The following is a 14,417-nucleotide window of genomic DNA, read 5'->3' on the forward strand; positions in this document are numbered from 1 at the left end:
AAAAAACAAAGTGAGAGCACGTTTTTTTCCTTTTCAAAAGGGACGATGTGGAAGCATATTTGTGCCTACACTAGAATTAAGTGCGTGCATTTCGTGAAAAAAGGAAATTTTTTCCTTTCCAAGAAAAGCAAATCCATGTCTCCATAAGAATTAAATTTATGCCTCTCGCAGAGGATTTTTTTTAAAACGACCGTGCCTTTTGCGAAAATAAACCCATGCCTTCAGGAGAAATAAATCTGTGCCTCTGTGCCTCTCGTGAAAGGGAAAAACAGATTTTTTTTCTTTAAAGAGGCATGATTGTACCTCTCGCAAAAGCAAATTCGTGCCTCAACGAGAATTAAATTTGTGTCTCCCACGAAAAAAAACACATATTTTTTCCCTTTTCGAGAGTCACTACCGTGCCTCTCGTGAAAGTTTTCTTTTTTAGAGACATTCATGAAAGTATATCTGTGCCTCAAGTTGATCTCATAAAATCGGCCTTCTTTGGTTAACTGGGCCAACCTGGGCTTTCTGGTGCGGTGCGCGGGCGACGCCTACCCCCGAGCCCATACTTCCCGGTCTATCTCCTCCCGATACAACTGACGCAGGCCCGGCGGCGGCGGCGGATTTCACTCCTCCGGTCCTCCCCCGACTCCTCCCTTACCCGCCCGCCGCCGGCGCCCGCAACCTCTCCCGGACGCACCCCTGCCGAGGATCTGCGCCGCCGACGAGCCCCCGGCGCTGCGATAGGTAAGGCCCATCTAATCCAGTCGCATTGCACGATTTGTGAGGCCGGAGAGGTTGCTGGCGGGATGTGAGACCCTCTAATTAAATTACCGCCATTTCTTGTTGCTCCGCCGCAGGCTCGGCTCGTTGGATTCGAGAGTAAGCAGGCCGGCCGGCCGGCCGCCCCTCGTTGCCACCGACAGCCCGCGCTATAAGCCAAGCCTGGCGGGCAGCGCGAAGCCGCACGCGCATGCGCCACCACCACCTCCTCCGCTGCCGCGCGATGCCTATCCTGCCGTCGCCGCCGAGGACGCTGCGGGTTTCGGGGAGCCTTGTGCACCACCGCCTCATCCGATGCCGTGGGTTGCCTATCCCGCCGAGGACGCCGGGGGTCTCGGGCGGGCGCCTCTTCTCCTCCCTGCCGCTCCCGCCGCCTCTCCAGTCCCCAAGGTACCCCCTTCCATCCTTTTGTGCTTTGCAAGTTGTGATTCCTCGGAACCTGCTTGGACATATGGTAGATCTGCCTCTGGCGGCAGGCAGTAGAGGTCATGCTGCCAATGTATGGCTATATGGCCTTTTCAACCAGTTGTTAGAGGTATCGTTCGACGGCGAGGGGAATCGAGGATGTGAGGAGAGCAGCAAGGGGATCAACCCATGTCTTGTGACCTCGTGGTGGCGGCCATAGGCGACGGCGGCGTGACACTATGCTCCATGTCTCTCCTTAATATGAAACATACTTTATATTAGACAATGCCGGAGATTGCCAAGATTACTGGCTTCTACTTGCTATTACCGATCTTGTTTGTTCACTAAAAATTGTGAAATAGGTACACTTATGTGCATGAAAATAACATAGTGCATGAGAATTGAGCACATCACAAATCACCAACTATTAGGATGAGACGACCGTTTGCTTTTTGTTCTGACAGAGCGAAGATTGTTTGCCTGGTTAGATTTTTCATAGGGGCTGGTGTTGGGCATTCACTGAAGGAGAGATTGTCGGGTTTTATTATAACTCTCCTTATAATCTCTATTCCTAGATACTCCCTGATATTGGCATATGGATAGAATGATTAGCTTTTGGTTCAGTAATTGTTCCCCTGGGTTAGGTAAGGACTGTACTTGATGAGTATAACTCTTTAACATTTGCAAATGGTTGGCTTCTTTTTTCTTATAATAGCTATTTGGTGAATTGAAATATTTTGAAGACATTGGTTTATGTGTTTATTTCTGTTGTATTGTAGAGAGGTGCATGTTTGGTATCTTTGCCCCGATGAGCTGAATAATCAGTCCCAGCTGAATATGTATGAAGAACTCCTGTCTCCTTCTGAAAGAAAGTATGCTGACTCTATGAAAGCAACATTGTTGCGGAAAGATGTTGTTTTGTCCCGTGCATTGTTGCGCACCACCCTCTCAAGATGTATGTAACCACCAACTGCCTATTGCATGGTCGATCACACTTAATTGGATTTTCATGCCTGTTACTAACTTACTGTTTGAACTGCAAAAATGTCTTATATTTAGTTACAAAGGAATCATCATTCAAGAGATCTTTTTGTATGTTATTCTTGTTATTATTAGTTATTTAATACGGAAATTGGTTGCAGATTTTAGATTCACAAGCATATATGTTGGTTAGGATTGACAACAAATATAATCCTTTCCATGGGTTGTGCTATATATAAAAACTATTTTAGTTTATATACCCTGTAATCTTTGTAATCATCAGGAAAACTCTATCTTTTTAAGAAAACAACTTAATATTTCTGGAGAGCTTCGGAGCTACTGCAATTTATGACTCTTAGATGCACTGAGTTATATTGCCTTTGAACTTTGCCTGTAGATAGGTGGGCTTCCATTTGCGCATTCATCTTGTCTTACATATACAGGAAGTATATGATTCAAAATCATCGATGTCATGTAAAGTGGGCTTCTTGCATCGGTAGATGTATTTTTCCCCCTACTAGGTGTATTATCACTATCTGATGCAATTTTTTTTGCAAATAGTCCTAAAAATGGAGAATGAACATATCTTCCACTTGACCTGAAACATGGAAGTTTGACATGCTGCTCAATGTTAAGTTTATAAGCATGTTATCTTGTCAATAATTATACTATATACTCGTCTTGTTAGTTCTTATCAACTACTCCCTCCATATCAAAATATAAGATGTTTTTTTGACACTGTCATTAACAGAATTACTGATATGCTTATTTCTAATTTGTTTGAACTAGATTAGATACAGATTGTAAAATTGATCCGAGGTCATTTGAGTTTAAGAAGAACAAATTTGGCAAACCTGAGGTAACGGCTTCAGCAGTTATTTTTTCTGCAATTTAAAACCTTGTACTAATTTGCCTTTGGTTGCTCTCCATGTTTAATCAGGTATTGTGGCCACTGGATGATAGCACTGCGGAGCAACCTTTGCATTTCAATATTTCACACACAACTTCTTTGATTGCCTGTGGCATTGCCATTAATGCTCATGTATGTTCCTTGCCCCTGTGACTATCAAAATGAGAAAGAAATGACCATGTTTCTGTTGCTTTGGATGTTATTCAGTTGATATTGCTATTTATGTACTGTCTCAGATTGGCATTGATGTTGAAGAGAAGAAGCGGAATACAACCAAGAATATTTTATCTCTTGCTCGCCGTTACTTCACCCCTTCTGAAGTTGATAGTCTAGCTGAGATTTCTGATTCAGATGCTCAGCGGAAGGAATTCCTGAAACTATGGACTCTTAAAGTTAGTGAGGCTCTCTTTGGTCCTCTACTTATAGCCCTTTCATGCACATTCACTACGTTGTGCTGGTGTACATTCTGTAGAACATTGAGCAGCGATGGTATTTTCCAGTACTAGGGTAGAATGTATCCTCTGGCCCATAACGTAGTCTAATATGACCACCTAAAGCATACTGTAGCTGACTTAATTGTTCTTTGATATAGAAATGCAGGTCTGGAATGTGTCTAGAGTGAACTCATTTTAATGCTAACTAGCTAAATCCTTCCTTACATATGGTTATATTAAATTAATCAAATTGAACGACACATAGATGGGCACCTTATGAATAGTGCTTTTGTGGAAAAAGGAATCGGTATGAGAAGAGTTAGCGCCAAAGTGGGTTTGCAGCAAATGTTGCCCTATGTAAATTTAATATTCATAGTACTGATTACTGATACGATGTTTTAAAATAAATTGCTTACATAGAATTGATGTATAAATTTTTAGGAAGCATATGTAAAAGCTCTTGGAATGGGTTTCTCAGGTGCTCCATTCAGTACTTTTTCTATAATGCTGGAAATAAGCAAGGGAATTAGGATTTCTAAGGTATACATCTTCAACCTTTCCCTTTTGTTGCTGTCTTTAACGTATGCTATATGTGTAAGGGAGCTCTGGAACTATGTATCTTAAAAAAAATCCACATGATATTCTGTGACATCTTCTGACACGTGGGTCTCCTGGACACCTAACATTCCTTTTGGCCCAACTGTCAGATGACATGTTAAGCAAATTTCACAAGGAAAAGTATATGGTTATTATGCATTACTAGTTATCAACCCATGCAGCTGTTTGGGCTAGATATTTTATATGACACGTAAATAAGAAAAAGGTCGAACAATATATTTCTTTAATGGACACTACGGGCTCCTTGTGTGGGAGCATTCAACACTGGGTACACCCTTTGTGCAACGGAAACTTCAGAATGCAACAGGAATATGATGAAAAATAGAACCCGTTAGAAATAGTCGTGTAAGTCAACTTTATTTAGGCAGATAATGTACATGATCTGCTGGATGTGTATTTCACATGTAGATGACAATGTAACAAAAAATTGAAACACAATTCTAAGCCTATTGGAACCCAGATACACATTACTCTACTAATCCTTACATTTTTTTTTCCGAGAAAACGCAAAGGATCTTTGTGTTTCATTTCATTGAAAGGAAAGAGAGAACAAGCCTCCTAGGAGGTGAGTTTTACAATGCCATCGGCCGATTAGTGGGCAGAACAACCCTAAGTCCGTGGGCTCCGGCGTTTGCCCAACAGCGGGCCTTGTCTTTGATCCTATCTACTAGCAAATCTATCGAGGGCGTCGCATTGTCAAAGACGCACACGTTCCTGTGTTTCCAGATCATCCATGGAACTAGCAAGGCAATGGACCTGAGGGCCTTGCGATGCGTCGTCGGCGTGTGCTCGTTCGCGCGCAGCCATCATGCCATGACAGTGGGCTCCTAGTCCGGTGGCCAGGTCGGCATGCGTAGCCAAGGCAAGATGGCATGCCATGTTTGGCGAGTGAAGGGGCAGGCCAGGAGCAGCTGCTGGAGTGTTTCAGTAGCTTGGTCACATAGAAGGCACCTGGGGTGATGCTGCAGCCCACGTCGAGCGAGCCTCTCAGCCGTCCAGCAGCGATCTTGATTCGCCAACTAGTGAAAGAATTTTACTCTTGGCGGCGCCCAGCTTTTCCAAATCAGCTTCTAGGACGTGCATCGCGTTGAACCATGGAAAGTGGCCACATAACATGACTGCGCTGAGTAGGTACCGTTGGCCGTCCACCTTCGAAGCAGTCGGTCTGGTTCATTTGAGAGGTTGGTACGGTTCACGGTCTGCTAGATCATCAGGTATTGGCCTATCTCGTGGAGGCCAAGGGCTCCCTGGATATCACAAGCCCAGGAGTTCCTGGCCAGCCCTTCTGCTACCGTCCTTGATTTTTGTTGCCGCTTGGGGATGCACTGGTAGAGCAGCGGGGCGAGCTCGGCGGATGGACTTTCCGCTAAGCCAGTGGTCCTCCCAAAACAGGGCAGACATGCCGTTCCTAATAGCCAAGTTGATGCAACATCTTAAGCAATTGCCTGACAAGGATGAAGTTATCGTGGAGGCTGCGTCCGGTGATGAATGCGTTCTGGTTACGACTAACCAGGCTGTCCAGCTTTGGGGCAAGGCGCAGCGATAGTACTTTCGTGAAGATCTTGGCCACCAGGTGTATCAAGCATATCGGCCGGTAGTCACGTAGCTGGTGGGCGTTAGCACGTTTGGGCAATAGGGTCATGAGGGCTTGGTTAAGCTTGCTGAATCCGCGGCCTCAACTCGTACAGCTGCTGGCAACGTCCCATACCTCCGCGGTGAAGGGCACATCGAGGCTCGCGAGGTTACCCGGATCAATAAGTTGCTCCAAGTCCATCGTGATGTCGCGATTGGCGGACGTGCCCAAGATTCTTTCAAAGTGCTCAAATGCCGTCTGCGCCATCTCGTCATGGTCGGTGAGCACATGCCCATCCACGGCCAGACTGAAAACCAGTTCTTCTGCCATCGGAAGGAGCATTGCCGGTGGAAGAAGCTGGTGTTGGCATCGCCGTCCTTGAGCGTGGTGATGCGCGCACACTGTTGGGCGATGGTGCGGTCAAGGGATGCGAGGCCAAGGTATGTAAACTTGAGTTGCTTCCGCAGCCAATCTTCCGGTGGGGTGAGCACGCGAATCCCCTGTGCCTTGTCGAAGCGCGCAATGAGTTCACGGAAGATGGCCATCCTATCCTGGATGTTGCCTATCGACTTGGCACTCCAGCTGGTGAGGCTGTGGGCCGTGGCCTGCAGGCGTATCATGAGGCGATGGAAGGGGTCCGAGTCATGAACTGAGCCCCAAGCCGTGGCCACCATGTCGTGAAACCCATCAAGTCTCAGCCATAAGTCCTCGAAGTGGAAACGCCGGTGCGTCGTAGGCATGGGGGAGCAGTCTAGCAGAAGCGGGTTGTTGTCCGACACGATGGACGCGAGGCAAAGAAGATGGCACTCACCATGTGCCTCCTCCTAGTCCAAGGTGCAGAGCACGTGGTCCAAGTGCACCAAGGTGGGTGGGGATTGCTCGTTTGACCAAGTAAAACGGCGTCCCTTTAGGTATATTTCCTTCAACGTGAGGTCGTTAACAAGACGGCGAAATACATTGCATTAGTTGCATGATTTGTCGGATCACCAACAACCACACTAATTTTTTGCTAATGGAGGTTTCCATGGTGTTTCCACTCTTAATTCGAATATCTCAACTTACTATAGTGTCGACAATCATCCCTTAGCATTAACAATTTTTTGGGGTGAGAGTGTAGAATGTTACGGGCCCTCGCATCGTCCTCCCGAGGGCGACTCAGGGGTGACTAGGGTTCCCAGTGCTGCTGTGCCCTTCTTCCATCTCCCTTGCCGCCACCAGAGGAGGACGTCGAGAAAGCTTGCGTGGATGCCAGTGAAGGTGGTGGTGAAGCTCGTGTTGCTCCGTTTCTCTAGCAAATGGCTGCAGATGCTGGGGCAGCGGCCCTCGATGGCGTGGCGGTGATGTCTTGGTGGCAGGCGGCGCCCACAGATGCTGGTGGCTGGATCCCTTGGTCGCTTGGGCGGCGAGGAGTCGGCGGGCGGTGGTCGATACGCAAGTCCTTCAGCTTGAGGCCCTAGAGCTGAAGGCACGACCTCCTCCTCGCCAACCTTGGTGCTCGGCAACCTCCGTCGCCGGTACCCTCTTTGGTGTAGGTGTTGCGGGTCTGGGTCCGGGGGAAACCCTTGGCTGGCTGGTTGGGCCACGGCAATGGCGACGCCCAAGGGCACCACTTTCCTCCCTGGAGGTGTGGCTGAGGACTCTTCCTCCCACCCCTCGCCACTTTCCTGAGCGAAAGCTCAAAATCGGCTCTGGATTTGGCGGCGACAGCGACATGCGTGTCGTTTCTCCTTGGAGACGCCATCCGGGGAATGCTGGACTTGGATGAGTGGTGTTGTGGTGTGGAGGTGTCCGGGGGCTTTGAGTCTCTAGCGGCAGCGAGCGATGCTATTTTCTGCAGGTCCGGCGCCTTACCTTTGGTGGTGCTCTCAGCTCCGGTGTGCGTTGGTAATTGGTATGTTCATGTGGGTCGACATCCTCGTCCCTAGGTGGAGATGGTGGCAGTGTTAAGTATGTGATCCGAGTGCCCGGTCCCTCTTTGTGAAGGCTGACCATGTTTTCAATGTGTTCGTTGCCTAGGCTTGGCCCCAGTGCTGTTCTTTCGTGTTTGATTGCTCCTAGTAGCTTTCCCTCCTTGCTTGTGTTTCGGAGGATGGCAGGGCTGCAGTCGGCGTGGTGTGCTTCATGCTAGTCGTTTGTTGTGAAGTCTCCGTGTGGTCGTGAAGCTGGCTCCTTGCCTAATTCTCGGGTGAGCGCCTCTTCTTGCCGACAGTGCGGCGTCTTTCGAGCCAGGACGAGAGGGTAGCGTCCCTCTCTTCCCATGGCTACTGGCTGATCCACTGCTGCCTCTTCTGCTTAGTTGTTTTAGGTTCTTCAGTGTGGTGGCAGCGACAGTTGCAAGCTGTGCTTTCATTTTCTGTCTTGTGCTTGCTGTGTGTATTGCGTTGTAAGCTGCTCTTTCAGCTCCTTGTACCGTTCTGCTGTTGTTTGATATTGGTTTTGTGTAATCCCTGGCCCGTCGATGGCGTGCTCTTCTTGAGCCTTCTTTCTAAAAGAACAAATGTTGAACCAAATTCAGCAGGAAGTTTGGTCTAACAGACAATTAGGGAGATGAGAAGATAAATAATAGAGGGTAATCATGCAGGGATATTCCCGTTGAAGTGAAAAACTTTTAAGTATAATAAAGTTCAATCCGTGATGACCGACAAGAAACCCTCCCACAAACAAAGGCTTGACTTTTAACAATGAGACGAAGTGTGTCAAATTCATTGTTCTTTCTAGGAGACTCCATGGAAACCTATAAGCCTGCAACCATAGCAACACCATCATTTGGGTCCCTAGTGTGTAGTAGAGGGCTCATTTATCCATCGTAAGCATTTATTTACCAATTTTTCATGTCACTGTTACTGAAGACTGCATAGAACAAATACCAACAACAACAACAACAAAGCCTTTAGTCCCAAACAAGTTGGGGTAGGCTAGAGGTGAAACCCATCAGATCTCGCAACCAACTCATGGCTCTGGCACATGGATAGCAAGCTTCCACGCACCCCTGTCCATAGCTAGCTCTTTGGTGATACTCCAATCCTTCAGGTCTCTCTTAACGGACTCCTCCCATGTCAAATTCGGTCTACCCCGCCCTCTCTTGACATTCTCCGCACGCTTTAGCCGTCCGCTATGCACTGGAGCTTCTGGAGGCCTGCGCTGAATATGCCCAAACCATCTCAGACGATGTTGGACAAGCTTCTCCTCAATTGGTGCTACCCCAACTCTATCTCGTATATCCATCATTCCGGACTCGATCCTTCCTCGTGTGGCCACACATCCATCTCAACATACGCATCTCCGCCACACCTAACTGTTGAACATGTCGCCTTTTAGTCGGCCAACACTCCGCGCCATACAACATTGCGGGTCGAACCGCCGTCCTGTAGAACTTGCCTTTTAGCTTTTGTGGCACTCTCTTGTCACAGAGAATGCCAGAAGCTTGGCGCCACTTCATCCATCCGGCTTTGATTCGATGGTTCACATCTTCATCAATACCCCCATCCTCCTGCAACATTGACCCCAAATACCGAAAGGTGTCCTTCCGAGGTACCACCTGGCCATCAAGGCTAACCTCCTCCTCACACCTAGTAGTACTGAAACCGCACATCATGTACTCGGTTTTAGTTCTACTAAGCCTAAACCCTTTCGATTCCAAGGTTTGTCTCCATAACTCTAACTTCCTATTTACCCCCGTCCGATTATCGTCAACTAGCACCACATCATCCGCAAAGAGCATACACCATGGGATATCTCCTTGTATATCCCTTGTGACCTCATCCATCACCAATGCAAAAAGATAAGGGCTCAAAGCTGACCCCTGATGCAGTCCTATCTTAATCGGGAAGTCATCGGTGTCGACATCACTTGTTCGAACACTTGTTAGACCAAATACCAGTTAAAAAAATATTATCTGCATGAATGATGCGCTGTTGATGAAAACATGGAAATTATATATACTGACAGTCATAATTCAGTCCCAAATTTTCAACATTTTTTACTTCACATATGACATATGTACCATTGATATAAACATACTTCCCATTTGACTGGTAAATCTGAAGACAATCACAGGTAAACCTAAAAGAAATTAAAGCAAATTAGAGGACAGACGTGAAGAGAAGAGGTACAATGCAGTATACCCACAACCGATTTTAGCAGTTGTTTCAGAATACATGCACTTACGAGAGTACTCACTACAGGAATGGTGTTGCATGTCCACACAATGTGAACATTGGGCTCAGGAAAACTAAGGAAAAGTTCACAATTATGACTTGGGATTTCATCTAAAATCAAAGGTCAAGAACACAACATTTGAATTAATTAAGCACATCCGCACTTTGAGTTCTGACACACCCATACGTCGTCAACAATCTCCTCTCTGCTGCAAAATACACATTAGAAAACCAAGCTTTTCTGATCTCAAGCCCTACAAGCAGCAGAGTTCATATACTCCATAGATTTTCTTGATCAGACATTAGGGATAAGGCATATTTGTTGTGGGTCCTTGTTATGAACTCAATAGGTCGGAGAATACAGCAGTGAATTTGGGGATTAATGGTTACTTGCGTGTTGAGTTCGGAAAGGATTGCTGGAGAATGGTCTCAAACAGTCTCAAGGAGGATGAACTACTGTGGTGGCCACTCGTAGACGCGTGCATAGGATGCGACGGTGAAGTTAGAGAGTCAACAGGTAAGGAAGGGAAGGAAAACAAAAGGAGGAGTCCATGTGGGAGAGAGCGAGGTTTACTTAATCAAACAGCTACATAGATAACTTGAAGGTAGACCGGATAGATGTTATTTCTCTGGGACAAATTCCCTAGGATTAACGCGAGTCCTCGAAAGGAGCATCTAGTTATTAACTCTAAGATAGTGGTGCCTTGTTACTGTGTTGCAACTTAGCAATAAATCAATTTTAATCAATCTGCCTTGACTCTTGCTGGATCTGTCAGACATCGAATACTTCCAGGCCTGGTTGTGACCATCTGTCTGAGAACTGGCTGTTTACACTAGCGGAGCTAAATAGTTCTCACTACATGTCAGTTTGTATAGAGGACAGCTCCAGAAGTCAAGGTCTGTATATATTTCCAGCTTGGGTAATAACTGTTTGCTTACTTTGTCCTTTCAGTTGCTTCATTGTTGCTGTATATGTCAGGTCCTGAAGACAGTCCAGCATCAGTAGGATTGAAAGTATGGAAGACCGTGCCATTCGTTGAAGATACACTCGTCTCTGGAACAGAAGCTGTAAAACTTATTGCCTGACTACTGAAACATTGTTGTGAAACACACTTGGTCCAGCACCAATAGGTTTTGGTCTCTGCCCACTGAAACGTCATTTTTCCTGTGTTGGCTCTCTTCTCTTGGTGGAAACATTGTTGGTCTGAACTGCCATTCAATGGCTGGCATTACATTACCGTATGTATCTTCAGAGTTTGTTTGCACAACAATGGCTGGTATTTTTATCAAGGAAAGCACACTCTTAATCTATCTAGAATGTTATATGGGATGCAATGCACTTGAGGTGGTTCTCAGCCACAAATGACGGTCGACAGTCAAGGGGAATGTACTAGGCTTCCTGGAACAATTTAGCTCGTTCTTCAATCTCTAGGACGATGTGACCGCAATAACATCCTCTCCTGCAACAATTCAAGTTCTTTGCCACTGAGCAGTCGTCAACCCACCAAATCACGCATACCAGATCGCCCACATTGTCAAGCACTTTCACCCTATTCTTCATGTTTCAAGTGATCAATCAGAGTAAAAGGTCATTCCAGTTTATGGGGTTCTTGCCGGTTCTGCAATAGTTTGGTCACGTACTCGTCAGCCACAGCCCATACGCACATTGACATTGTGCACTCCAGACGGGAATGCCTTACCCTTGAGGAATCCATGTGACCGTGTATCTTGCATCTCGTGTAGCATGCATTCCTATGAACTACTTCCTCCGTATCGATGCATTAGCCATTTTACGAAAACCATATAGTCTCAAAACACTCAGGGGTGGTGCATTAACTCACCTTATTTCTTATTTCTTGACATGAATAAATGAATCAACCAATAAGAGATGTGGGGCGTGTATGTTTTTAATGAGTTGAGACTACTTACCACGGCATGCAGTGGTTAATTCATTGCATGCAATGGTATTAATTAGCTAATGAACATTACGCTCTCTTGTTTTCCCTTCGTTTTGGTCCTGATGCACAACGTAAGATGACTTAGACTACCCATAGTGGGGAGTAACTTTAGTAACATGCATATGTTACTAGTCTATGTTACTACCTGCATAACGAGGAGTAACATATGTATGGTGTCACGCAATACTTCATTTATTAGGTTATAGACTCATCTTGTTTTGGTATGTGTAATGTTACTCATAGTATGAATAACATACAATGTTACCATATGCCTCTTTTTCCTCATTAATTTCTTGCCACATCATCTATCATCTATTTTACCTAGTTATGTGTGATGTTATCATCTACTTTACTCTCACTATGGAGTACGGAGGGAGTGGCATGATTTTGCCGTGAGGAGTGAGTGCTTGGCAAGCCGCCACAAAAATACCCTGATCTTTGACGGCACTTGGACTCTCCAAAGAGATGTCCAGTTCTTCTCCAACTGTCTTGTTGGAATTCGACGCTCTACCTTCCAGCCACGCCTCCCATCTTCCCTTGGTGCAAGCGAGCATGATGAGAACACTTGTTTGCAAATAGTTTTACTTGTTTTAAGTACCACTTTATTTATTACCTTTAACAAATTTTCCACGGCAATGCGTAGGGATCATCTAATAGTATACAAATAGGTACCTCGATAGAAAAAAGATACGTGGGCTCAATCAGCAGCGGAGAGCGGCATGGAAGTAAGACGGGGCCAATTGATAAGCCAAAGTAATAGCACTGGCAAAATAAAAAAAATTGTCTCACATGAGCCAACAATTACAGATTTATTAGGCCTCGTAAGCGAGTTGCGCCGTCCCCTCAGAAGCTCCCCTCCTGAGTTAAGCCTTATTTTTTCTGAGATACAGGTCCATTAATGTACATGTCCAGTGTCTTATACTAGTGTGATATATAGAATTCAATGCATATTTCCAAAGTGCGATGCAATATTGTAGCAATTTGCGGTTAATGTTGTAGCTTGTAGATGTGCAACTAATGTATACATTTATTTTTTGATGCAGTACCATATCTTAAAAAGTTAATATAATTAATCTAATGTTATAGCCCGTAGATGTGCAATTAATGTACACATTCCTTTTTTGATGCAATAATATATCTTCAAGATATATATAATTAATGTAATGTTGTACGCTCGTAGATGTGCAATTAATGTACACATTCATTTTTTTGATACAATACCATATCTTCAAGATATATATAATAATGTATTGTTGTAGCGTGTAGATATGCAACTAATGTACACATTCATTCTTTTCATGCAGTGCCATATCTTCGAGATATAACATATATACAACTAATGTGTGTAAAACGTGTCGATATGAAGTTAATGTACACATTTATTGTTTGATGCTATTTCATATCTTAAAGGTCTAGCCTGTAGATATAAAGTTAATGTACACATTCATTATTTTATACAATATCGTATCTTCAAGATATAGAACTAATGTATGATGTAGCCTCTAGATGTATAATTAATGTATACATTAATTGTCTGACACGGTGCTATATCTTCATGATATACAACTGGTGTATGCGTCTGTATCATCATCTCAAAGAAGGCTATATATACCAAGACATAGCTAGCGAAGTCATGTATCGCACACATTCACAGAAGCCACACAAATCCTATATTTTAGGATTCTAATATCAAAGGGATAGAGAAGGCTCTAGTGTAGGAGATACAAAAGCCATAGCCATGGCGAAACTCATGTGCTTATGTTTCATCATCCTCACTATTGCGGTAGCCGTGTCGGCTGACGAATGTGAGGGTGACCGACAGGCCATGATCAAGGAGTGTGCTAAGTATCAAAAATGGCCAGCAAACCCGAAGCTAGATCCGTCGGACGCATGCTGCGCCGTGTGGCAGAAGGCAAACATCCCATGCCTTTGTGCTGGTGTCACCAAGGAGAAAGAGGAGATATGGTGTATGGAGAAGGTTGCCTACGTTGCCAATTTCTGCAAGAAGCCATTCCCACACGGCTACAAGTGCGGAAGTAAGTGAAATATAATAAGGGAATTACGATGATCGGCATTTCATACATGCAGTTTTGATATTTATTATTCTTTGGAGTCACACGGCTTTGATTTTAGTTATGCATTTTATATGCTTCTTACGCTATTCTGATCATATGTTGGGTCAAATTGAATGGTCTTGCAGGTTACACATTTCCTCCTCTGGCGTAGTGATTCTAGTTTAGCCGCGGGAGGAGAAGCATTGGCTTTTACATTATATGTGTGTGGCCTCACAAGAGCTTCCCTTTCACATTTGTAATTCGTGAGGTTTTACTCATAATAGTTTATGTTAATCACTCTGTATGAGAACGTTTTTGAAACTAATAAAGTCTTCTCCTCAAATTGTCTAAATTATGTTTGTTCATACACAATATTTTTGGTTCTATTTACGGCTCATTGCAGGTGAAGGGATCAAGGATATTAGAAGAAATTACTGTTGTTAAAGCAACAACTTTCATGTGCTTTTTATATCCAAAGTTAATGGGTTCATTTATGGCTGAGCTCAACCAATTTTTCATCTTAGTAACTCTTATTCCTCGACCCTGGCTGATGCAAAGCTCC

The 14,417-nt window shown here is 44.9% G+C and overlaps 2 protein-coding genes across 2 annotated transcripts; both read left to right on the forward strand.

The window, feature by feature from the left end:
* The first annotated feature begins 550 nt into the window (after window positions 1–550).
* On the forward strand, window positions 551–11,152 carry LOC125545893 (4'-phosphopantetheinyl transferase HetI-like). The gene is made up of 9 exons (XM_048709953.1): window positions 551–729; window positions 843–1,155; window positions 1,950–2,125; window positions 2,946–3,010; window positions 3,092–3,193; window positions 3,298–3,453; window positions 3,937–4,035; window positions 10,620–10,740; window positions 10,823–11,152. Exons 2-9 carry the CDS (start codon window positions 956–958, stop codon window positions 10,927–10,929), a joined length of 1,026 nt encoding a protein of 341 aa, XP_048565910.1. The 5' UTR covers window positions 551–729; window positions 843–955; the 3' UTR covers window positions 10,930–11,152.
* Window positions 11,153–13,448: 2,296 nt separating this feature from the next.
* On the forward strand, window positions 13,449–14,207 carry LOC125552818. Its single transcript, XM_048716540.1, has 2 exons — window positions 13,449–13,837; window positions 14,002–14,207. The coding sequence occupies exons 1-2, from the start codon at window positions 13,540–13,542 to the stop codon at window positions 14,025–14,027; spliced, it is 324 nt and encodes a 107-aa protein (XP_048572497.1). The 5' UTR covers window positions 13,449–13,539; the 3' UTR covers window positions 14,028–14,207.
* Window positions 14,208–14,417: the final 210 nt, after the last annotated feature.

Source organism: Triticum urartu, chromosome 1 (assembly GCF_003073215.2).
Source record: "Triticum urartu cultivar G1812 chromosome 1, Tu2.1, whole genome shotgun sequence".
NCBI classification, from domain to species: Eukaryota; Viridiplantae; Streptophyta; class Magnoliopsida; order Poales; family Poaceae; genus Triticum; species Triticum urartu.